The following is a 22,393-nucleotide window of genomic DNA, read 5'->3' on the forward strand; positions in this document are numbered from 1 at the left end:
TCTTCCAGTCTGATCCGTCTGCCACACTTTTAGACAATTTGCTTTGCAGCAAAGAAAAAGCCGAGCTCAGAGGTGGCAATGCAAGAAAAAAGGCAGCTCTGGTGCGCGGTCAGCTGTAGCCTCTAATAGGGGATTGGTCCATAGTAGGCAGTGTAGGCGGCGATGATGCCGTTTATGTCCATCATGTGCTCACAAGCCATGTTGGCCTCACACACTTCTCTCAGGCTGAATGGAAGAGAGAGGACACACACACGGTTATTTATGATGTTTCATACCTTCATGAAAACTTTCCATATCCAACCCAACCCTATTAAAAATAAGGTCATGTCTGTCCCGTTTGTAGCAACCGAAAATAAAATAAATACATAATAATATAATATATAAGATAATATATATATATATATATATATATATATATAATATATATTTATAATATAATAATAAAGGTCAATCAATATGGCAAGGCCATGATGATCCACTTGGTAAAATAAATCCGCTTGGCATCTTTCTTGGCCTTAAGACAACAATTCTGATGGCTAAAGATCCAAACGGGACACAAAAAAGAAAAGAAAAGAAAAAAAAGATCATGTCTAAAAACATGCAGCAATAAGGTTTGTAGATAAGGTGTGCGATACCTCTCCAGCTGTACCAAGGATAACTGTCCAGCAGCTCTCTTCTGCCTCACCACCGTGGAGGCCTGCTCCCTCTCCACAAACAAACCTGCACATCACAGTCATAAGACATCTGTCAACCTGCTGTTGTTTATGAAATTAATTTAAAAAATGATCAGTATAGCATAAGAACAAAAAAAAAAAAAGTCATACAAAAAAACCAAAAAAAACCAAGAGTATAGAATATTTTTTGCAAAAAGTCATTCATCATTCTTGGTATATCATTTCACTCATGCAGTGCCTGAAAGTTTGAACCCCTTCTCCATTAAACTCTGGAAGAATAGACTGATATTAATCATACCCTCCTCAGCAGGGTTGTCACCAGCAGGCTGAGGGTCGGTGGCAGCATCTATCAAACAGGAGGGGAAAAATAAGAACAGACTAACTTTAAAAAACTAATTTAGTTCAAAGGTTTAAGGTTAAAAAATTACATCGCAAATATTGCTACAGCTCTTACCTGAAGCGACACAGATAACTACCAAGAAGCAGAGAGCCAGGATAGCCACGGTCTTCATCTTTTCTTTCTTTTTTCAGCCTTCAGTTTAAGGGAAAATGACCCGAGCTGTATCGCTCACTTCTCTCCGTCTTTCCTTCTCTTAGACATATATATGTGAAAACACACTCGGTTTATAGATGTAGCCCTTGTGTGATTGTGTTTGGTGATTGGTTAGGGAATCATGTATCACACACCCACACAGATGCAGAAATACACACCTCTGCAAAAATGAAGTATATATATATGTATATGTAAAAAAAGAAAGAAAGAAGGAAAAAGGCATCCACACTCACAGCGTTGCAGAATAAGGGGTCCAGAATGTGGGTAATGTTTTAAAGCATAGGTGAGGAGCCACATATATCTGCCACTGGAAGGATCTTTCAATCAACATTATTTTGCAGCTTCATTTGACCTACTTACCAGATTTGTGTTAAGAATCACAGTTTCCTTTTCCTCATCTTTGCAAAATTTGCAGTCGTCTCTGTTAAAATAAAAAACAAACAAAAAGCAGACAAAAAACAGAAAGAATGAAATCAAATCAAATCACTGTCACCGATATCTCATCATACGTAGTGGTAGTAATATAAAATTTAATGAACTCTTTCAGGAAAGCAGCTCGGACAGGTCAGACTTTTAAAGCGCCCACACACTTGTACATTTGGTTCAGTAAGTGCATGAGGCAGAGAAAAGCCATGGCTTACTCACTAAAAAGGAAAAGCCACTGTCCCACATTATGCTGCATTATTTTAATCTGAGGGCTTTCTTTTTATTGCAAACCACAGTGATTTCCTACATAGAGAAAGCAACATTTAGAAACAACCATGTTTGTTTGAAGCTTTGTAGACGGGCCATTTAAATGTGCACAGATATTTTTAGTTAAGCAGAGGAAAGCTGCATGATGTCGAGTGGAACATGTCGTTTGATTTTTAATTAAAACACGACTTCCCACAAGCAAAGTGCCTAATACTCTCATGCCACTCATAAAATGTAATCCTTTTGTGGGGTACACATCAAACATCTTTTGTTTCAAGCAGACACTGCAGGATTACCTGTGGTTCAGCAGCTCCTCTCTTGATGTCATACGATATTAGCAGGGTGGGCAGAACATTCACACTGTTGGGGGATCCTCATATAACAGGGTTATAGTTGTGCGTTGGTGCCATCATAGCTTTGCAGAGCAGATCTACATGCTGTAGCTCTGTACAGCCACTAGGAGGCAGTGTGAAAAATATGTGGCATAACCTGTAAGAGGTGAAAGTCAAGTGAAAAAGTGTTAAAATCAATCTGTCTGCTGTAGGCATCGTCTATGTTTCTCACACTGCATTTTTTTTAAATGTTCTGCATGTCTTCCTCTTTGTGGTGATATACCGCTCCAGTTTAACTAACTTTTTAATAAATATTCATCCTACACATAGCATCATCACAACTTGGCTGTGTTTTGTTCTACGGTGTGAAAAAAAGAAGGCAACCAAACCAAAAGATGAGCTTTTGCTTAGCGTCTGAGGAACTGCTGGGGTTTGAATGTGCTGGATACCATGACTGGAATCACTGAGAACCTACACAGATGTTATGCACTGTTAGTTTTGTTGGATAATTGCATGCAAGCACTTGGCATTGTTTGCTTACCAAAATTATGTGCTCTGCAACACGAGTGCAGAACCAAAAATCCTACATCAAATTAGCCTCCAGCTTTAACATAGGCAAACGGAGCCCTCTTTAACTGGTCTCAGCTGTGCTGGCTTGTTAACTGCTGACTGTGTTCAGCTGTTGGTGTTCCTTGCTAAACAGCTCACTACCTAGAACCTTCAGGGAAGTTGTACCTGGAAAACTTGCGTTGGCACCAGACCAGGTGATGTGGATAGGAAAACAGCTTTGACAGGGGGCATTTGAGTCAAGTCACTTTGCTAATACATAAAACTGAAAAAGAAAATGTGCTTCCACTAACACTTGCAATGCATAATTATAAACATGCACACAAAGTACACTCACAGAGACCACAGTTACAAAAGTGGACCACATGTCTTAGGAGCTAGAGAGAAAGAGGAGAGACTTTTGTCAAGGTGCAGAAGTCGATCACTGAGCTCACCACACACTAGGACAGCTGACTGTGGGCGCACAATATCTTTAACATTTCAATTCCCATTTGTTTTGCAGCTTTTGAGTACAGTCACGACTCAAATAGTACAACTAGCTGCACAAGCTGATGAATAACATGTTTTTAGTTTCAAAGCATAACGGATACGTCCTAAATCTGACTTGCATCCATCCACTCAATGTCCTCCTCAGTCATACGACTTACCACGACTGCTGCAGAAACGATAGTAGTTGACTGAATTTAACTGAAAAATTAAACGGAGCTTGCACTTCAGTAACTTATCAGCAATGTGGTTGTTTTTCACATCCTTTGGAAACAATGGCAGCTGTTTTCCATTCGTGAACTAGAGCCTTGTTGATCAAATCTTGGTATTTGGCTTTCTTCAGGTGGTGAGCGATAACTAACCCGCCCTCCCAGGTCATTTCAAGTTCAGTTATTAAGATTTTTTTGTGCTTCAGGACCGTAGAATCAAGTTTAATCAGAGGAAGGTCGCAGAGGTCTTTCTGTCCTCCTCAGGTCAACTCGCATTTTTCCACTCACAAGTTTAGAAAGGACGACATTGATCTGTTGTTTCTTGGCTTTGACCCTCTGTAGGCTGTCTCTTGTGCCTCCAGCTGTAACAGCTGTTTTAAGAGATCCAGTCGTGGTACCCTGGATTTCCTCCAAGGTTAGCGATCACATGGTAGTTTAATGGTGTACTAGAAATCATAATGTCAATGCTCTACTGAATACCGTCCCAGTAACACAAACATATCATTTTTATTTTCAAAGCTGAGCTTTTTAAGTTCACTTTGTGACATGGATGCCCTTTGTTGCCATTTCTAACTAGAGATTTCGAAGCTGGACCGGTCCGGACAGTAGTAGAGCATATGGGTTGTAATTTCACAGTCTGGGTCAGTGCTGGTGCCTTTTGTCTCGTTTCAGTGACAGACTACAAGGATTTACCCTCAGGACAATTATAATTATACACTTTCGTGGCCATGTGGCAGCACAGACAGACAAACATCCAGTGTAACTCTCATTTTACTTCTACAGCATTTTGACATCTGCCATGTGCTGAGCTGTCCTCGTGTCTGTCTGCACATGTGCAGTACATTCTTCGTAAGACTGCAAGAGACCAGACACCGACTGTGCATACTGAAATCATAATGTAACTCCTCAACACGTCAGTTGTGTAACAACACATTCAGTCAGGTTCTGTAGAGCTTTTTAGATACTTGTACTTGATTTCTTCCCATTTTACTGCACTATGTACTTCTGCTCCACTACATTACTGTACTTTGTTTTATAGAAGAACTCACCAGATTTACATTTTATCTCTAAACCATGTGATAAATACTAGAATAAGCAAGTGGTTTCCAGTATTTATAGACTGTTATTCTTGTAATGTGTCTCATATTTATGCACAAGGCCGTATTTAACTTCCCTAATGCTTCTTAAGCACTCCCAAATATTGTTATATTACATATAACATCTGGCATATATTAAAAAAAACTTTGAGAATCCCCAAAGTTCTCACAAACTCATGTGGCAAGCAAACTGCAAAAACAGGATTAAGACCAAACCCATTAAAAGTCATTTTTTTTGTTTATTGACAGCATAAGTAAGTGGAGATTGTAAGAATTGGTTAGCGGAAAGTGAGCCAAACGCTTCACTCGAGCGTATCCCGTAAATCTCATAAATGCTGGGATCATGCAGTGATACTTGATAAAAGTCATCCTGAGATTACACAAGAAACAGGCTGTAAATTTCTACATGAGTATAATGATGGGCTGCTGTGGGATTTGAGCCACATTGACTGGAAGTTCTGGTGTTTATATATAAAAACAGTTTTCTTGCCAAAAGAGCCCACAAAAACAATTACATAAATTATCTAAAGACTGATGATATGTGGACTAAAGGACCAGATGATAATGAGACTTTTGCATGTGAGGTCCAGCTTAGTATCGGCGAGTCACAGCAGGCCGCCGTGGTTGACTTCTAGCGCCAAAGTATCTGTTGTAGGCATGCTGGGCGCCGTAGCGATAGGCATAGAAGCGGCAGGGGGAGTAGTCCTCGCAGATCTCTGCGCGTCTTTCTGCTGGAGACTTGAATGTCCTGGGAATTAAAACAAGAAGGTTTTCAAGATGAAGAAAAGTAGAGGAACTCTAAACAGAAATGAATTTAAAAATTCTCTTTTATCCTCCACTCCAGGCTCTGTGTTTGTGTCCGTGGATTCTTGAAGCACATGTAGATGTTTAATGGTCCAATTAGGGTTTGTCTTAATGAGGCACAGTGCCCTATATGTATGGAAAGCATGCATTTTCTGTGGGTTTGTGGTTTTAAACATGCAGGAGATAAAGTGCTCTGCATTGCATGCCTGCCATGGTTTTAGGTTTTACCTCCTGAAGTTGTAACTGCCGAAGCCATTCCCTCTGGATGGGATGTATATGTTGCCTCTCTGTGGTGGGATGAATGAGTTGGCTCGGTTTGGAGGCACAAACAAATCTGAAACCACAAAACTTTACTAGTGAGAAAATTTTATTTCAATCAGCATCTGGCATGCCGGTCATGCAGCGGATCAGGTGAAACAAGGGCTGAGGGCGTGTTAGTAAAGACTAAATGAGGATTAAATACATCACATTTGTTAGAATGGCATGCATGTTTTTCCAGAACCGAGAAACAACATTTCAATCACCTTCAGCGGATTCTGTGCTTTCATGAGAGTCTACGGGAAAAACATGGAATCGGGTTAATCATAAATGATGAATGTCTTATTTCACTTTGTTATATTGCTGGTTATGAATAAATAATGGCTGCCGAGCGATAGCAAAGTGAGGGCGTCTGGGAGGATCTATACCATAGCAGATGCAGAGAGAGACTGCAGCACAGAGTGCCAGAAGACGAAGAAGGCTCCTCATCCTGGGGTTTGTTTGTCTGCCTGCCTGCCTGCTGGAAACAAAGCAGACAAGTATTTTTGGTAAGTCGTGGAAGTGCTGAAGTAAGAGTTAGATAGGCAGTAGGGAAAAAATAGAAAAAAATGAGACAAAATGAGGCAAAGGGAAGGGGGTAGAACACTTTTTTGCATTTTGAGGGTGGGTAAACAGACCAAAACCTCAAGCTGGGGTAAAAAGTGACAACATTTCTGTGGGTTTTGTGCAGATAAACAACCAATATATGAAAAACCAATTTAAAAAAGTCTCTGTGCATGCTGGCCCCACAAACACAAAACCACAGATATGAGTCAAAAAGTCTTTTCACTGTGCTGGCCTTAGGTTGAGGCCAATCTGCACCACGCGATGAAACCTCAGGTTGCAAGGAAGAACAGTAAGAGAATAGCTGTGGCCACGAGGAGCTGCTTAACAGCCAGCGAATGAACAGACTGGAATTATGAAGTTGAGGTTGGCTCGGGGTGTACGCTCGCACCGCACGTGTCTACATGTAAACACTCAACGTGTGTTTACATGTAGACCTGAGGTAAGGTGAGTGCCACCTGTATAAACAGCAGTGCCAGATGTCTGCAGAAAAGCTTTCATCCCCACGTTCTGTTTGTGGAATTTGGATGGTGCGCTTGTTTCGGCAGCGCTCTTTTTCACTATCAATAGCAGCTTTCATTATACATTCAGAAGCACACACACACACACTGACACATGATCCCCTCAGGCATATTTGTCTGCAGTGTAAGCCAGACCCACAGTGGGCACAGAAACAGCGAGCCTGGGGCCTAAAGTTCAAAAAGCAACTCCCAAAGACTGGCAAAGATAGCTAAGTGAGTGTGAGTGTGTGTGTGTGTGTGTGTGTCTGTGTGTGTGTGTGTGTGTGTGTGTGAGGTGCTGACAAGAGTGTCTACAGAGTTTAATGCCTGTCTGAGTCTCAGTAGGAGTCCCAGCTTCCTTCCCTGCAGACAGAATGTGCACACATCATTGGAAAAAGCCAAAGAACCAAGATGAGGGTGTACATTAAAAACTCTTTAACAAAAAGAAAAGGGCCACAGGCCTACTTTTCTATTTTCATTTGCAGATAAATTAAAAAAGAAAAGTAAAGTACTATAAAAATAGTCACAAAATAAAAGCTACGTTTGCCTGATTGTGTCCAAAACTCAAAACTTCTCCTACTTTTCACCTGCAAAGAGTTTTAAGAGATCATTTGCTGTAATTTACTTACCTTGAAGGAAAATTATGGAGTGAAGTTTTGGAAACTGTCTCAATACTTTCTCCTCAGGAACATTTCCTAATTCCTCACGGCAAAGCTTTTTATACTCATCTCTGTCCCCCCACCCCTTCATTTTTCTGTCTCCATCCACCTCCCTTTTAGTCCTCGCAATTTCTCCTCCCTTCCCTTACTATCACCCCACACCCACCCACCAACCCACCGTTTTTTTCTACCAGTTAATCAGACCGGGGTATTAGCTCACTCTCTCCTCAACTCCTACGCTTTTACCGAAATAAACAGAGCTGGTGGTGATGGCAGGAGAACTGGAGAAAAACAAGCCGGGGGTAAACAGAGAGACAGAGAAGAGGGCGAGGGAAAGGGTGGCACGGTGACAACTAAGCTGCTTCATAGCAGGTACATGATAATATTTGCCACTGTTTGCCAGCATGCCTGCATGATGTGAGAGATAACAAAAAAGTTCAGACATAACATGAAACGGTTGCAGATTGTGACCTAAATATGTCTCTGAGAGCACAGAAATAGCACATACGACAGTGCTGGTCTTTTAAATCTTCCCGCTGCCAAGCACATTTTAAATAAATGGTTTAAAGGAGAAGCGTTTAGGATTGTGGTCAGCAATAACTGTAACTCCTCTTTTGCGCTACCATAAAAGAAGCCCACTGTGTAAACAGATAATAAGTGACACTGAAGTAAAGCACAACTTTAGTAATAGTCAGACTGGAGATGTTTCAAGGGAAATTTTATGAAAGGAAGCTATTGTATAATAGTGGAAGGGGTTTTCCATCAGAAGGAGAACATGTCACAGCTCTGGGTTAGTGCGAGAGTGTAAGGTATCACACATAAATTTAGAAGAAGTTAAAGACCCTGAGTTTTAAGAAAACATAATTAACTGTGTTTTTGTCTTCAGCCCCTGTCTAAGAATGCAATGGATGTTCCCTTTCATTGTTATGAAAACGGTGCAAAGCATTTTGCTGAAAAAGGACACCAACACAGATTTGCCAAAACTGCAGTTTCTCAATGCCCACTTGACGTTGGCTCCAGTGTTAAAATGTTAACCTTTACTGCAGAAAAAAGCATGTTCATGAAAACATGTCTTGGTCTCTATATTCAGTTTTACCCTGCTAACAAGTGTGCATTAATTTATTTTATATATCGCCTGTTTTAATATTGTTAAAACTCAAGTTTTGCATCATTATATTCAGTCACTCAAACAGACTTGTATATAAAAGATGGACAACTGTGCCGTGACCCACTGGTTTTGAACTCTGGATTTTGAAGGTTCTCTTCCCATCACGATGTTGGAGTTTTGAAGACAGAAATTCCATATTTGAAAATTCGAATGTTTGGGGGTGTCAAATTCATAGGCTGCATCCTCCTGAGGACCCGGTCTCCGGGTTGGCTGGAAGTGAGCGGCTGTGAAAACGGACGGTCTAGCATTCAGTTTTGCGTCACCAGCTGTCTCACTGGAGTTTAATAAACTCAGCTGCCTGCTCCTTGCTATCTAAAATATAACAGGAAAGTGGCGTAATACTTGATCATCTCACAGTTCTGTTTAATCAGTTTTCTGTTTGACATTTATTCAGCTGTGATCTCAGCCAAACCGATTTACTCTTGAGCAAATAAAACACTGAAAAAAAGCCAAACAATGACATTTTTAAGGTATCGAAGTGACTTATATATCATGTTTAACCTGAGTAGCAAAAGAGGTCTGAAAACAATGTGCCGGGAGTTCGCTGTTCTAGCTATCGAGCTGGTGGGTAACAGACATCCCCAAAAACGTCAGAGCACTTTTGCAAATATGTGATGTCTTGATAAATCGAGCAGATATTTGACGTTTACACAGCTACATTCTCGCCTGAAATATCTTAAAAGTTTATTTTGCGACCCAGAAAGAGTAATAAGAGTAATATTAAAACTAAGTAGCTGCTGCCATTGCTGGAAACTGGAATTGGCTGGCCCACGCTATGAATTCTGGGATATGGTGGGCTACGAAGGATACACCCGACCCAGCCTTTGAATCTGGGAAAAAGGAGGACGCATTTGTTGACTGCATTTAAATTTGGACAGCCTTTGTCGCATTGCTGTGATGTAATCGGCCTACAAATGAGACCTCAGGAGGATGCAGCCTATGAATTTGGACACCCCCTTCGTGTATTAGCTAATGCTAGCAAGCTAGGTTAGCATGCTGCATGTCACACAGATGTAAACAAATTGTTGCTATGTAACAGATGAATGAAGCACTTTCTCACATCAAAACTAACACACAATAATCTGTGATGGTCTGCATCACGCAGTCAGCCATGATACTAAACACAGTCGTGACAAAGAGATTCAGTTCAGCGATTAGCTGAGGTGCAGCTTAGCACCACTGATTAGCTCTATCTTTAAACACTGGGAGACTTGTCCGTCCAAATAGCTGCGACCCTAAATCCAGAATCCAAATAGATGAATCAGTTGTTGTGAAGGAGCAAACTATCCACACAGGTAAACCTTTTTTGTAGGCTGAAAACAAGATTATTAATTTTCTAAAGTTGGACATTTTCACATGGGAGTCAATTGGATTTGACTCATTTTAGGAATCAGAAGCTTTTTTTGGCACTTCTGCAATTACTTTATTTTTCAGCCACACAGGCAGCCACTTGACTGGACCTCTCCACTGGGCTTGTGGTATTGGCACCTTTTGGAGTATTTTTAATGCAATTATCTGGTAAAGAATGTGGGCTACTGTGAGGATAATTTCACTAGCAGTTGCTTCAGTTTCAGTGGGTAAAAATTTAGTATTTAAGTATTTTATAGCAGTTTGTTTGAACACGCCAAACTAATTAGTAGGTATCTCTGTTAATTTGATGTACCTGTACAGCTCGCAGTGCCGCTTCTAACCAGTCTTTTTGTCTGGCTCCAAAAATACACCAAGGGCCAATGGAGACCACTAGCTAATGGGTGACTTCACTGTGGCATCACATTGCATCTTTTATATAGTGTATGATCCTATAATCATATAGTTAACACCTGCTCAAGTTCAGCTCAGGTGTATTTAAAGCAGGAGCAGGATTTAAATTGATATATAGTGGGCTGGCCAATCTATTAAGAACGGATCATATCTACTGAAGCATGCGTGCATAAGTCGCACTTCATCAGTCAGCTCCCCAAAGGCACCTACATTAAAGTTAACGTTGCAGTTACACAATACCCCTATAGTGCCTATCTGAGAGTTATGTAACACCACCATCACATTTGACTCAGCCAGAGCTCTCTGTGAATAGCTGAGGTAGAATCCGCCTTCACCAATGATAAACAAATCCAAACAGGAGGTCAGCCTATGCCAGGAACCAGTGCGGCTCAGACAGACAGATAAACATTAAGATAGACATAACGATAGAGATAAGAAGAGGAAGGGTGCTTGGGTTCAAAAAAGCAGAAAGAGAGAAACTGAGTCAGATGGTGCAGGGACAGAGAAAGCACATGTTGCTGTGGTTGGATGTTTTTGGCACTTCGTCTGCAGACACATTCAGTGATGTGGTCATATTAGGCTGTTAACTGTGGAACCGCTGAGCTGCAGCTCCGATCTCTTTCCAAAGAGAGGGGAACAAAAGTGAATGAGAGGGATTTCTCCATAGTCTCCATATTTTTAGTTGTTTGCATGTTAAGAGGGGGATTTGGAGATTTTGGAGGTTTGCTAGTTAACAGCTCTAAATTTGCTCTTAAATTTGGAGACGGGCAAAAGGGGATCAGATGGGTGATTGAGATGAGGCGGAGAGGAAAAAAGCTGTCAGATGTTCTCTGTTTTGTTCCAGTCATGCTACCCCAGTGTTTTCTCTCTGACAATTGATAATCCTTTGATAATCTTGTGGTACTTTTCCCTCTTCTTATCTCACTCTCTTTTCTGCAAGTTCCTATCCTGACCTGTCACCTCCTTGGTCACACCAGGGCACAACAACATCAACAACAAAACACACACTATCTATCTCCAGAGAAATATTTAAATTGCACGTTAGGAGAGCCAGAATCATGTTTTTGTAAGCAGCGAAGTGTGCCAGAGTCCCAGACGCACAAAAACTGGAAAAACAGGATGGGAGTCAACTGGTGGGACTGGTGCATGACTGCTGTGAGTAATACGGTTCACCTGTATGGCACATCTGTGCTTGAACTGGCGATAGATGGAATTAAATGTGGTTTTAATGAAATCGAGTAGGAGGGAGACACAGAACAAGCTTGAGGGAGGAAAATTACTGCATCAGACTCAGTTGATTCTGAACATATGATAGCAAGATACATGTCCGTGCAAGGCGTGCAGGAAACTGGTGGGAGGAAGGAGGAAAGAATGAACGCTCGGCCGAAGGAAATTGAAATGAAAAAAATAAATAGATTAAATGAAAGAATGAGCGTGGAGTTCTGAATTAAGAGAAGGCCACAAATGTGTACGCTAACCAAGTCATGTCTGCATAAACACATATTGTAACCTAATTGGGCAGGGTTGCATTTCCCTCAGTGGGCGAGCAGGTGAACCTCAGGCTGCTCTGTGGCTCGCTCGGCCAGAGCGGGCAGAACGCAGGCAAACACTCGCTCCATATTTTTGTTCCTGCTATTTTTACCCTTTCCTTCCTTAACGGGCATTGCTGTGATTCACTTTACGTTCTGTTTGAAAACAGTAGACACATTAAGGAGTGAGTGACTCACACTGAGTCAATGAAAACATCATGTGATGTAAGCTCATTCCCCGGCCCTACCCGTGGGATGGCTGAGGGATCCGGCCAGACTGGATGAAGGACAGACATTAGTCAGGGCTGTCCTCCTCTGATGGCTGTGAATTTTGCCATGTGAACGTCAACAAAACTTTCTACGGATTTATTGATGTTGCATAATACCGACATCCAGCAGGGCACACACATCTTCAGGTGCGTCAGTTTTTACTGATGATATTATATCTCAGAATCACAACATATTTACAACATATTTACAAAATACAGTGCACATATACAGTTCAGGATCCTGACCCAGCCTCAGAGATCTTGATCCACCAGCATGCCCTGCCTCTATATGCGGCAAAAAAAGTCATTAACATAATATTTCCTTGCAGCACTGACTGAATTTAAGTTTAGTACATTGCTGTCATAAAAAATAGGGGAATCCCAAAGCAATAAAAAATACTGAAAAATAAGGCACTGGTGGAGAAAGCTGACTTCTTAAAGTCATAGGATAGTCATAGTGCTGGCTGGTTTTTCAGCTTTTTTGGAAAAGCCCTTGCATGTTTTGGTGCATCTGAATGTCTGTATGGAGAGTAAAGTAGCAGGTTACGGGTGTGTGTGTGTGTGTGTGTCTGTGTGTGTCTGTGTGTGTGTTTGTTTTAAAGGACTTACTCCTGCTCCTTCCCATTACTATACATTCAGTGGGCACTTCATTAGGTACACTTTGCAGGTAGAGGTTGGACCCACCTTGGCTTCAGTCGGACAGCTGTGATTATAAAGGGATGGACATAACAAGCCTGAGGGGGGCTGTGGTGATGGCACTATGGGGTTCAAAGTGTGACAAGTAAACATTCTCCTCATCATTATGTCACCACCAGGCTGAACCACAAGGCAGGCTGGATCCATGCTTTCATGTCGTTTGTGCAAAATGACTCCATCCGAATGTTCATCATACCAGGCAGGTTACAACCTGCTTATTGTCCAATTTTGGTGAGCCTTTTTGAATTATAGCCTTAGTTTGCTGTTCTTAGGTGGCAGGAGCATCACCCAGTGTGGTCTTCTGCTGCTGTAGCTCATCTGCCCTCGAGGTTCAAAAGGCCTAAATGCACTGAGTTGTTGCCATGTGACTGGCTGATTAGCCCTTACCCTCCATGCAACAGCCCTGCTCCCCTCCTGAAAGCTGAAGTAGAAAAACTATATAAACCAGCTGCTTTCTTGAACCTCTGTCAGCGTGCTTCATGGGATATTTACAGTAGACTGCTGTTTTTCTCATATTAATGCTTAACAAAGAACCAAATGAGCATATTCCCCTAAATGTCTTTGAATTTCACCTTTGCATCTCTAAAAATTACACATCAGCTAAAAAGCTAATCATAGGTTCTGACTTTCCTTTCCTGCACCTGCCTATATCTATGATGCCAACCAGTGCTAATGATGAAGACAGTGTAATCGAAGATGTATGATGCATTTCTCTGTCTAAATCAGTATTTAAGGTGGGCTTCAGGGTTGCAAACTGCAAATGAGGCATTATATTTATGCTCTCATAATCAGGATGTCCTTCTGTCAAACACTGGAATCACAGTTGAACTCCAAAACAAAAATCATGTTTCCTGCTTCAAGCTAAAGGGTGGAGAAATGAGAGACAGCATGGGGAATGCTGGTGTCTTAGCTCTTGCTCTTCATCTTCTGTAATCTCTCTTATTGCAGGCAGATCACATAAGTACACACAACTCCACTTAGGAAATAGTTTACCTTGATACCAGAGCATAGCATCAGGTTGAGTCCTGCATAATTTGGGCTTTAATCTCTGGTGAGGAGTCGGTTTCACAGATAGTTGTATAACATAACACTTGGGAAAAAAGGCTATATGTTAGCTTTGGTGTTACATTTATTGCACACAGGCTAAATTGTTTAAATAAGTCTTGTTAATAAAGGGGGTCAAATAAGGAAACTTTGCTGCATGCTTGTGTGCATCTAACTGTGTGGGAGCGCATGTTTCTGTTTCTGCATAGCTGTGCATCGTCTGGGTCTATTTCTCATAAGAGCACCATCCAGCTTTTTCCCTTTTATGTGCTGTTTACTTTAGTATCCCACTCCACCAGAGACACACACTCTGCCGTGGAGCCAAGTCCAACAAACAGACCTGCGGGGTTTGTGACCAGCATCCACCCAGCCTGCGAAGAAGTTCACACGTAAATCCACCGAACGACAGACACCACAAAGCGATCGCAGACTGTGGCTCTGTAAACAATGTGAGAGAATGCCATGAGCATTTTGCCCTAAGCCCATGGAGGAATTTTCTCAACCAAGATGAGACAGTGATTGCTATGCATGACCACAAACGCCCTAACTGCAACAATCTGCTCGGCATCTCTTAAGTAACAAGCAGCTTCTCTTGTCTCATCTTTCTGCCTCTTTCCTCCTGCTTCTACCTGCCTTTCTTGCAGTCACACATTCCACTTCTCTTACACACTTTTCTTATCAGGTTGTCTGCCTTTTTTTTTTTTTTTTTTAGAAAAATGTCAAACGGTCCCAGTTGCCACTGTTGCCCTGCATCCTCCCCTCTTGGCTCTGTGCTAATTATCCAAAGCTGAATTCTTGGACTGTACATTGGTACATGGGGGTTCTTTACACATGACCTTCAAGCTGTCCCCCATCAATCAAAGTATATAACTATGCAGAAACGTTCATATGAAATGTTTGGGAATGTTTGTTTACCTAGAGACCTCTTGGTGATCCCTGGACAACCTCCCGTTGTTAGGGAAAAATGGGATTCCTGACTTGGTTGGTGAGTGATTGCTCGCTGTCTCAGGGTGAAAACAGTCACAAAAAGGTGCAGTTGCTTTTGTCGCTAGCAGACTGCTGCAGATATTTATTCATTTTAATGCACCACATAGACTATTTATTGTATTTTTCGAACTAAGTTGACTATCGCAGAAACGCTCAAACAGAGCTTCAGAAACCAGTGGATGGCTTCAAAGTAGTTACAGCCGTCTTCTACATTTGTTTCAAAACATACAACTTTTACTCTGAAAGGAAACATCTCGGGTTCTGGTTTGCATCACGCTCTTCACAGTTTTACTACAGCTAAGTGAATTTTTGCTGCGTGTTTGCAGACATGTTGGTATCTTCCATGTAAATTATGATGGTGGCGATCTGCTACTCACCAAAGCAGTTGCAATTAGGTTTTTGGTACAGCACCATGTATGCAACCACTTTACATAGAAACGGCAAGCAACATCCCATAACCACTTGCCAAGGTAATGGTTACAGACTGGTCTCTAGACCTGCGTTACTGGGACTAACGTGCTTTTTAGGTGATCGCAGATCAATCTCTATAATTAATCGCTGTTGCCTGTGTTCATGTGACGGCACCATACTACCATAGCAATTTGTTATCTTGCTTGCTTCTGTTGCTGTACATTTTCTTTTATTCACCCTCTGATATTTCAGCTTCATTTAATCGCCTGATTTTGTTAGGCATGCTCTCTCATTCTCCTCGCCAGTAACTTTGTGTCTGCTCTCTTTATCTGTCCTTTTCACCCCAGCTTTCTATCTTTTCTCTTTCCCTTCGTGGCAGCAAGGCTCAGTTACTGTAATCACATGCATGCAGCCACTAACACAACAGGCCAAGCAGTAAACTGGTACTTCGTCTGCAAAGGACTTGTGACACGCATGCAGCTACTGGCCCAAAGGGTCGAGGACCCATAGCTGGACTAATAACAGCTCCTTAAAACCAGAGTTTTTGTGATTTCAGATGCCGATTTAACTTGCTGCGCTTCAAAATGTTCTCATTCACCAAAGTAAGCAAATTGCAGAGTGTGTAATTTGGACTTTTACATTGTTAGAGGGCAGCTTCCTGTGAAGCACTTAAATAAATCCTTGGGATTTTTAAAAAATTATTATTATTTTTAATTGAAATAAATTGAAATAAATCATGACATCACAATGAGCCACAGATGTCTGAGTTTGGTGCCATCTGGCAAAGGTTAGTGTGCTCACAATCACAGTGAACTAATCTGGTAAACATGAGCTAGCAATCTAAAGTAATCCAGAGAGAGATTGTTCTAGCAAGCAGTGCCAAACCCACAAGCTCGTCATTTTTCTGTCTGTGATAGGATAAGGGGGGAAAGTAATTTGTTCTAATAAACTGTTAACAAAAAAGCCTCTAAAAGTTTTACTTCCACCATCAAAGCTTAATGTACAAATATTCACCATGGAAGAGCCTTGGTTGTGTCAGGAGTCAGGATGTCTAGCATTACAAAATTACCTTCAAGCAGGGTCAGAGGTCTGAAATACGAAGCAAGAATAGGGGCTTGGCAAGGTAACTTCAGGTTTGACCCTGAGCTTTCAGCATTATGAAAGTAGTGAAAGATCCAAGTCCAAAAACACAACCTGAAAGCAAAAACCAGGGAACCTGGAGCAGGTGAGCACACAGCACTGAGGGACAACACGACACGGAGACAGTTTATACACAAGATAATGAGGCTATGGGGAAAACAGGTGGAAGACACAGCAGGAACAAATCAGGGATAACAAAACAAGGGGAAGTTAAATAAAATACAAACCACAAGAGACCGCCAAAATAAAACTACTAATCAACTGCACCAAAACAAAGACTTAACAGACAAATTTAACATGGAAAGAGAGACAGACAACCAATCGTGAGCACAAGGAAATCCAAACAACATTAAGGGAAAACCATGAACATAAACTACTTCCCAAAACCCCAAAAGGTATAATCAACTCTCAAATCTCTGAATCCAAGACTGAGGGAGCATAATAGAGATTTGTAGGAGGAGCTTTGGTGCAAGCAAGTTTTAATTTTTAAAAAATCTTTAATAGATACATTATGTTAAAACAGCAAATCTTTCTCTTTCCTTGCATTTAAGAGGCTGCCGCTGAAAGAACAAGACGAAAATGATGTTATGCACATCAAATGACAGAACTTGCTCATTTAACATGCAGATCAGATCCATTTACTTCATGTTCTAACAAACGAGCTGCTACTGACAAGTCTGTTAACACAGTCACAGCACTGGCAGTAGTAGTGCTTGGTTTAATTTGACCTGCTCATTTTTCAAATTTTTTATATTATTTTTTATTATGATTTGAATTTCTTTGTAAAAAGTGCCACTGTGCTGCCTTTAGATTTATCCATGTCTGTGATTGGTCACATGCTGTCAACGCCTCCTCTTTCACACGAATGCAGTCGCAGCTTCATAGATCAGGAAACTCTGGGTTGAATTATTGACTTGAGAACAACCTTCGTGTGGCTGCTGAGCCAGATTACTGATATTAAGGTAAAGTCAGGAAAGGATGATACACACTGAGTGAAGCACTTGCTTTGTACTGCAGAAGTTGCAGGAAAAAAAAATGCAGCTCCTCCTGCAGCCACTTGAGGCTGGATCCAAAAGTGAGCTCAGTCCCCACAGACTCGACCAACTTTAGAGATGAAATTAACATGTTTGCACCATGTTATTAAAATATGATTTGGGTTTCTACAGCTCATTTATTTCATTATAACATTTCATTATATGAGGGTGATTTAAAAAAAAAAAAAAGGAAAACAAAATACAAATTTAAACTTCATTAAGGCTTTAAGTTTTGTATTTTTAGTGGTGGAGGGCTTTGAGTGAAGGGAGGGTGCTCACTGTGCCGCTGGCTTGAACTCAGTTAAACTTAAAGCACAGAAGTGGAACTTTTTAATGTGAATCAATCCACAATAAAGTTATGTGACACATATGTCTGAGCTTTTCTGATGTAAAGAGAAAATGAATGGAAAACATTCATTTTTGAAAACTGGGATCGTAGTCAACATGAGCAATATTTGTCTATCTAACTATTCACATTGCTACAAGATGAGTCATGAGGTCCATACCCCTGGTTTCCTGTTTAGGTAGCGCTCTCCGGTCTCTCTGAGCTGTGGCTGAATGTTAGGCTTCTTTTATAATAAACACCAACATGGGTGGACGGCGTGCACTTCACTTTATTTACTCTGTTCGAGGCACATGCAGTGTTCAGTACTCAGCCAAACCATAAACAGCAGCACGTAGAAACCAAACTTTTGCAAGAAGCTTTAACACGGAGCTGAAATGTTGCACATAAAATGATAAAGTGCTATAACTGATAATAAAATAATCACCCCTGATGCATCTATCAGCATGTGGGTGATAGTAAAAAAAGTACTTGTAGCCTTAAGAAGAGAATACACTTTTATAAGCACCAGTCCATTTACCATTTACAGTGCCACAGTACATATTATAATCCAGATCAATGCACAGTTTTATCTATGCATGTATTTATAAGTAAAGTAAGCATAGCTCAGGTTTTAGCAGAAGATCCCCCGTGCACTGTTTACAAAGTGTATATATTATTGTGCAGAAGAGTGCAAGTTCAGCTTGTCCACAAAACCACTTTATTTATTCATAGCTGACTGTGGTATGCATGAAAAATGTATAATGCTGAGCTTTGACCAAGAATGCAGCAGTGAGAAACTTTAGTAATCTGTCCTCTTTAACCTCCCCTGAAACTAGAAGTGGTTTTCACCTGCCTGCTGTGCTGAACGGAGGGACTCTCTGAGTGAAGTCCATACGCCTCCTACTGGTGGAAGAGAGTAATTACCGGTACACGAATGTGACTCTTATCTTCCTGTGTATTTTCAAAGCACATAAATAAAACAGATGTAATACAGAGAGCTAGCTGATTGAACTGCAGCTGAGTGAGTGAGCTCAGAGACTTTCTTCATTCTCACCTGCTGGCTCTGCAAATCCTCAGTTAAACCTTTATTTACTTATTGTGTCTCCAGTATTTCTTTTAAAATAAGAAAGCCACCAAGCGATCACCACGAGAACCTTTATTTTAGACTGATTTGTGTGAGTGCTGCAAAAATCCAGTTCCCACACAGTGCCAATATGGACGTTTCTCCTTCTGAATTGTCTTCTGAGACTATTCCTCAGAGTCTTTGCATGTCTCTAGACTTTTATGCTATTAGACTCAATGAGTGCCTCGCTGTTAGTCTGTCTCCCCGGAGCTTTCCTGACCTCCGCCTGACTGCCTGAGAGCTGCCTGCTAGTAATGAGATATTAGCACTGACAGCGGTATCTGGGGTGGGGTGGAAAGTGCTATTCCCTCTTCTCTTTTCTCTTCTCCTGGAGCACCATTGCAAAAGTTTTTTTACCTCTCCCTCTCAAAGGGAATCGCAGCATCTCTTTCTCATCTTTTCCTTTACACCTCTTTTCTTTGTTCTGTCTTTCTTTTGCTTCTCACAATATATTATTTTTTGCTCTCATCCTTCTGCGTATTGCTGCAATTTGAGTGAAGAAGAGGTTCTAATCTATATGTAACCATAAATACTGGAGCAAAAATGTGTCTGGCTCTTTGATGTGTGGTGTAAATATGCAAATAAATGTCCCCAGTGGACACATTTGTGGAATAGAGTAACACAGGATGGATGGCCTGATGTAAAAGGTCCCGGCATTTTAAAAATAATTTAATATTAGATTCTAGGAGTTGCATTTTTCACTTTAGACGACCAAAAGTACTCTGTGGGGAGTTGGCAGGAACAGATTTGATAGAGCCATAAGCAAAACTCCCACACTGAAGGAAACACAGGGCTGCTTGGAGCCACCTTTTCAGTGTCATTCTGTAGGTGCGACAGTAATCTCAGCTGCTGCTGAAAAGTTGTTGAATGTCAGTATATATAGCAGAAAACAGGCTGCAGAGCTGCCTCAGATGTCTTCCTGCCTTCTCTGAGATTCAAAAATCTGGTGTCATGTTAATATTCTCTGGTAATCAAGTGTCAGTAAGTTTTTGGTTGACACTCCAGCATAGAGTAACACATCCCGACTATCAATAAATGGAAAATGAACCCTTTCATGCATAGTGGTCACTACAGTGGACAGCGATTTAAATGCTGTCTTCTTGTATTTGTGTCAATGTTGATAGTGTACTTGCACATAAACCACTACATTGGACTCTGATGTGTCACTCCATACCCTGCCACCCACTGGTCGTTTAATGTTACTGTAGATGTATGATGTGTTTCATTGTAATTATTGTTATTTAACTCTGTCATGCATGAATTACGACAACCTCAATCAGGATTTTTTAAAGTACTTTTATTCATCTTTAGGCATGAAAAGCTGAATAAAAATACTTAAGAAAAAAGTCCTGATTGAGGTTGTCGTAATTCATGCATGACAGAGTAACAAACACCATATGGGCACAAGTATTCGGACACATACACATTACACTTGCAGCAGGTTTTATGACATCCTCACTCCACTGGTATTAATATAGATATGCTATCCGTTCACGTTGCAGCTATAATAGCTTCTACTCTTCTCAGAAGTCTTTCTACTTGATTTCCGAGGGCGGCTCCCCCCCCCCCCCCCCCCCCCCCTCCCCTGATTCATCCAATCCCAGTTCTATTTCCTCACAAAGATCTTTGATGGAGCTGAGGTCAAGACTGTGTCAAGTTCTTCCATCAGCCTCATCCAATCTTGCCTTTATGGACCTTGTTTTGTGCAGTGGGGCACAAGGATGTTAGAACAGAAAATTGACTACCCTAAACTATCTCCCTTACTTCTAAGTTGGGAGTAAAGAATAGTCCAAAATCTCTTTGGTTAAGAGGCAGCATTAAGATTTATTTTTATTGAAGGTAAGGTGCCTCGGCGAACCCCAGAAATACAACCTCATTGCATTAGTGAATTCACTGACTGTTAGGCAGAATTATGTATAATCTTTGGGGTAATCAGGGGAGTGGAAAGAGCTGTGGAAATGAGACACTGGTGTAATCAAGGCAATCAGGACAAGGCAAAAGGGGGACGAAGTTAAACTCTAAGTGGACGGACAAACTCTATAAAAACAAACTGATGTTATATAACAAGAAGGCTCAAAATGCTAAGCCATAAACTGGGACCAAACTTTAATGATGAACAAACTGTTTAATGTTGGAGTGTCTCAATATTTTGTGTTTTCTACACCAGCCAAATAAAATGATATAATTTTGTTATTTTTGTATGACGGTGTTCTAGCTTTAGTTTCTGGGTGATGACGAGCAGTAGTAGTATTATTATTTTAAATATAAGGGTAGTTTTGGCTGCTCCATTATTTCCCAAGGGGTCACCACAGCAGATGGAGCCACATATTAGATTCGGCTCAGACTTTACACCACATGCCCTTCCTGATGCAACCCTCCTATTTCTATTGGTTGGGACCCCCTGAGGCTCTTTGTATTTCTACCCCATATTGAACCGGCGATTTTTCACATGTAAGGCAAATTTTTTAACCACCTTTAGGTTTTTTTTTAATATATAGTGCTAATATTGTTTTTGTGATTTCTTTCAGTCACATTAATCATGCCATGATAATGTAGTTCTGTGGATCCCCACTTTAAACAGCTTTATCACTTGACAACAAGAGATCTTAGCTGCTGAGTTGGAGAAGGACCATACCAAATGTGCTTTTCAGGGTCACTGGGTTTATTTTCCTGCAGCTCTGTTTTAGAGCCACAGCATGGAGTTGATTTTATAATCTTGCAGCAGTTCACAACATATAGACTCTATAATGTGTATACCTCAACCTCCTGGGTTTTAATTACTGCCTAAAAGCAACCATCACGGCCATCACATTGTTGCAGATTTGGTTAAGTATTAATGAGTACATTACAACACTGTGGGTTGGAAATGGAATGTTTAGCTAGCCGGGGGGCAAATACGGCCTTGCGCACACATGGGCCTGAATAATAAAAGTGAACAGATTGTGAATTTATGGGCTACAACTGAAGACATAAACATATAAATACTCTTCAGTCTCGTTCATTAGCACTGCATCAAGCTATGTGGCAGAAAGCAGCACTGAAAGCCATCCAAACGTGCACGGTTGTTGAGCATTCATGTGTGACCAAGAGCAAGAAGGCAGATGGAAGCTCATGCATGCAAACATGTGTGGAAATGATTATTAATGAATCAGACATCTGCTTACTCACAAACCCCCCTCAAAAAAAAAAACCTCCATATTTTTTTTTTATTCAATAAAAAAAAAAAGTGGCTTTAATAAATTCCTTTTCACTCCAACCCAGAAATGAGTGCCGCATTCATCAGGGCTGCAGGCAAAGAGGAAACACAGGAAGCATGTGATGTAAAATGAAGCCGCAGGAAAACAGCTCTTCACATTGTGTGTGATAAACTCGACCACGTGACGCTGCAGAATGTAAAATCACGTCAGCTCAGAGGGCTAATTTCCCCTCCGTTGGACTGCCATAGTAGTGTGAAGCCTCTGAACACTTGCT

The 22,393-nt window shown here is 41.0% G+C and overlaps 2 protein-coding genes across 4 annotated transcripts; both read right to left on the minus strand.

Moving 5' to 3' along the window:
• On the minus strand, window positions 1–1,230 carry bglap (bone gamma-carboxyglutamate protein). Its single transcript, XM_087840238.1, has 4 exons — window positions 1,129–1,230; window positions 973–1,020; window positions 636–720; window positions 1–225 (listed from the first exon to the last, which is right to left on the minus strand). The coding sequence occupies exons 1-4, from the start codon at window positions 1,184–1,186 to the stop codon at window positions 123–125; spliced, it is 294 nt and encodes a 97-aa protein (XP_087696364.1). The 5' UTR covers window positions 1,187–1,230; the 3' UTR covers window positions 1–122.
• A 3,596-nt stretch (window positions 1,231–4,826) lies between these two features.
• mgp (matrix Gla protein) lies at window positions 4,827–7,473 on the minus strand. Of its 3 annotated transcripts, none has more exons than XM_006797913.2 (5): window positions 7,406–7,473; window positions 6,102–6,193; window positions 5,940–5,969; window positions 5,644–5,749; window positions 4,827–5,359 (listed from the first exon to the last, which is right to left on the minus strand). In XM_006797913.2, exons 2-5 carry the CDS (start codon window positions 6,160–6,162, stop codon window positions 5,203–5,205), a joined length of 354 nt encoding a protein of 117 aa, XP_006797976.1. In that variant the 5' UTR covers window positions 6,163–6,193; window positions 7,406–7,473; the 3' UTR covers window positions 4,827–5,202. The 3 variants fall into 3 exon arrangements, with proteins under 3 accessions (XP_006797976.1, XP_006797975.1, XP_006797977.1); XM_006797912.2 differs by having other exon boundaries at window positions 6,102–6,186; window positions 7,406–7,458; XM_006797914.3 differs by having other exon boundaries at window positions 6,102–6,189; window positions 7,406–7,458.
• Window positions 7,474–22,393: the final 14,920 nt, after the last annotated feature.

The sequence above is a fragment of the Neolamprologus brichardi genome, chromosome 4 (assembly GCF_056152115.1).
Source record: "Neolamprologus brichardi isolate AB-2024 chromosome 4, ASM5615211v1, whole genome shotgun sequence".
Taxonomy (NCBI): domain Eukaryota; kingdom Metazoa; phylum Chordata; class Actinopteri; order Cichliformes; family Cichlidae; genus Neolamprologus; species Neolamprologus brichardi.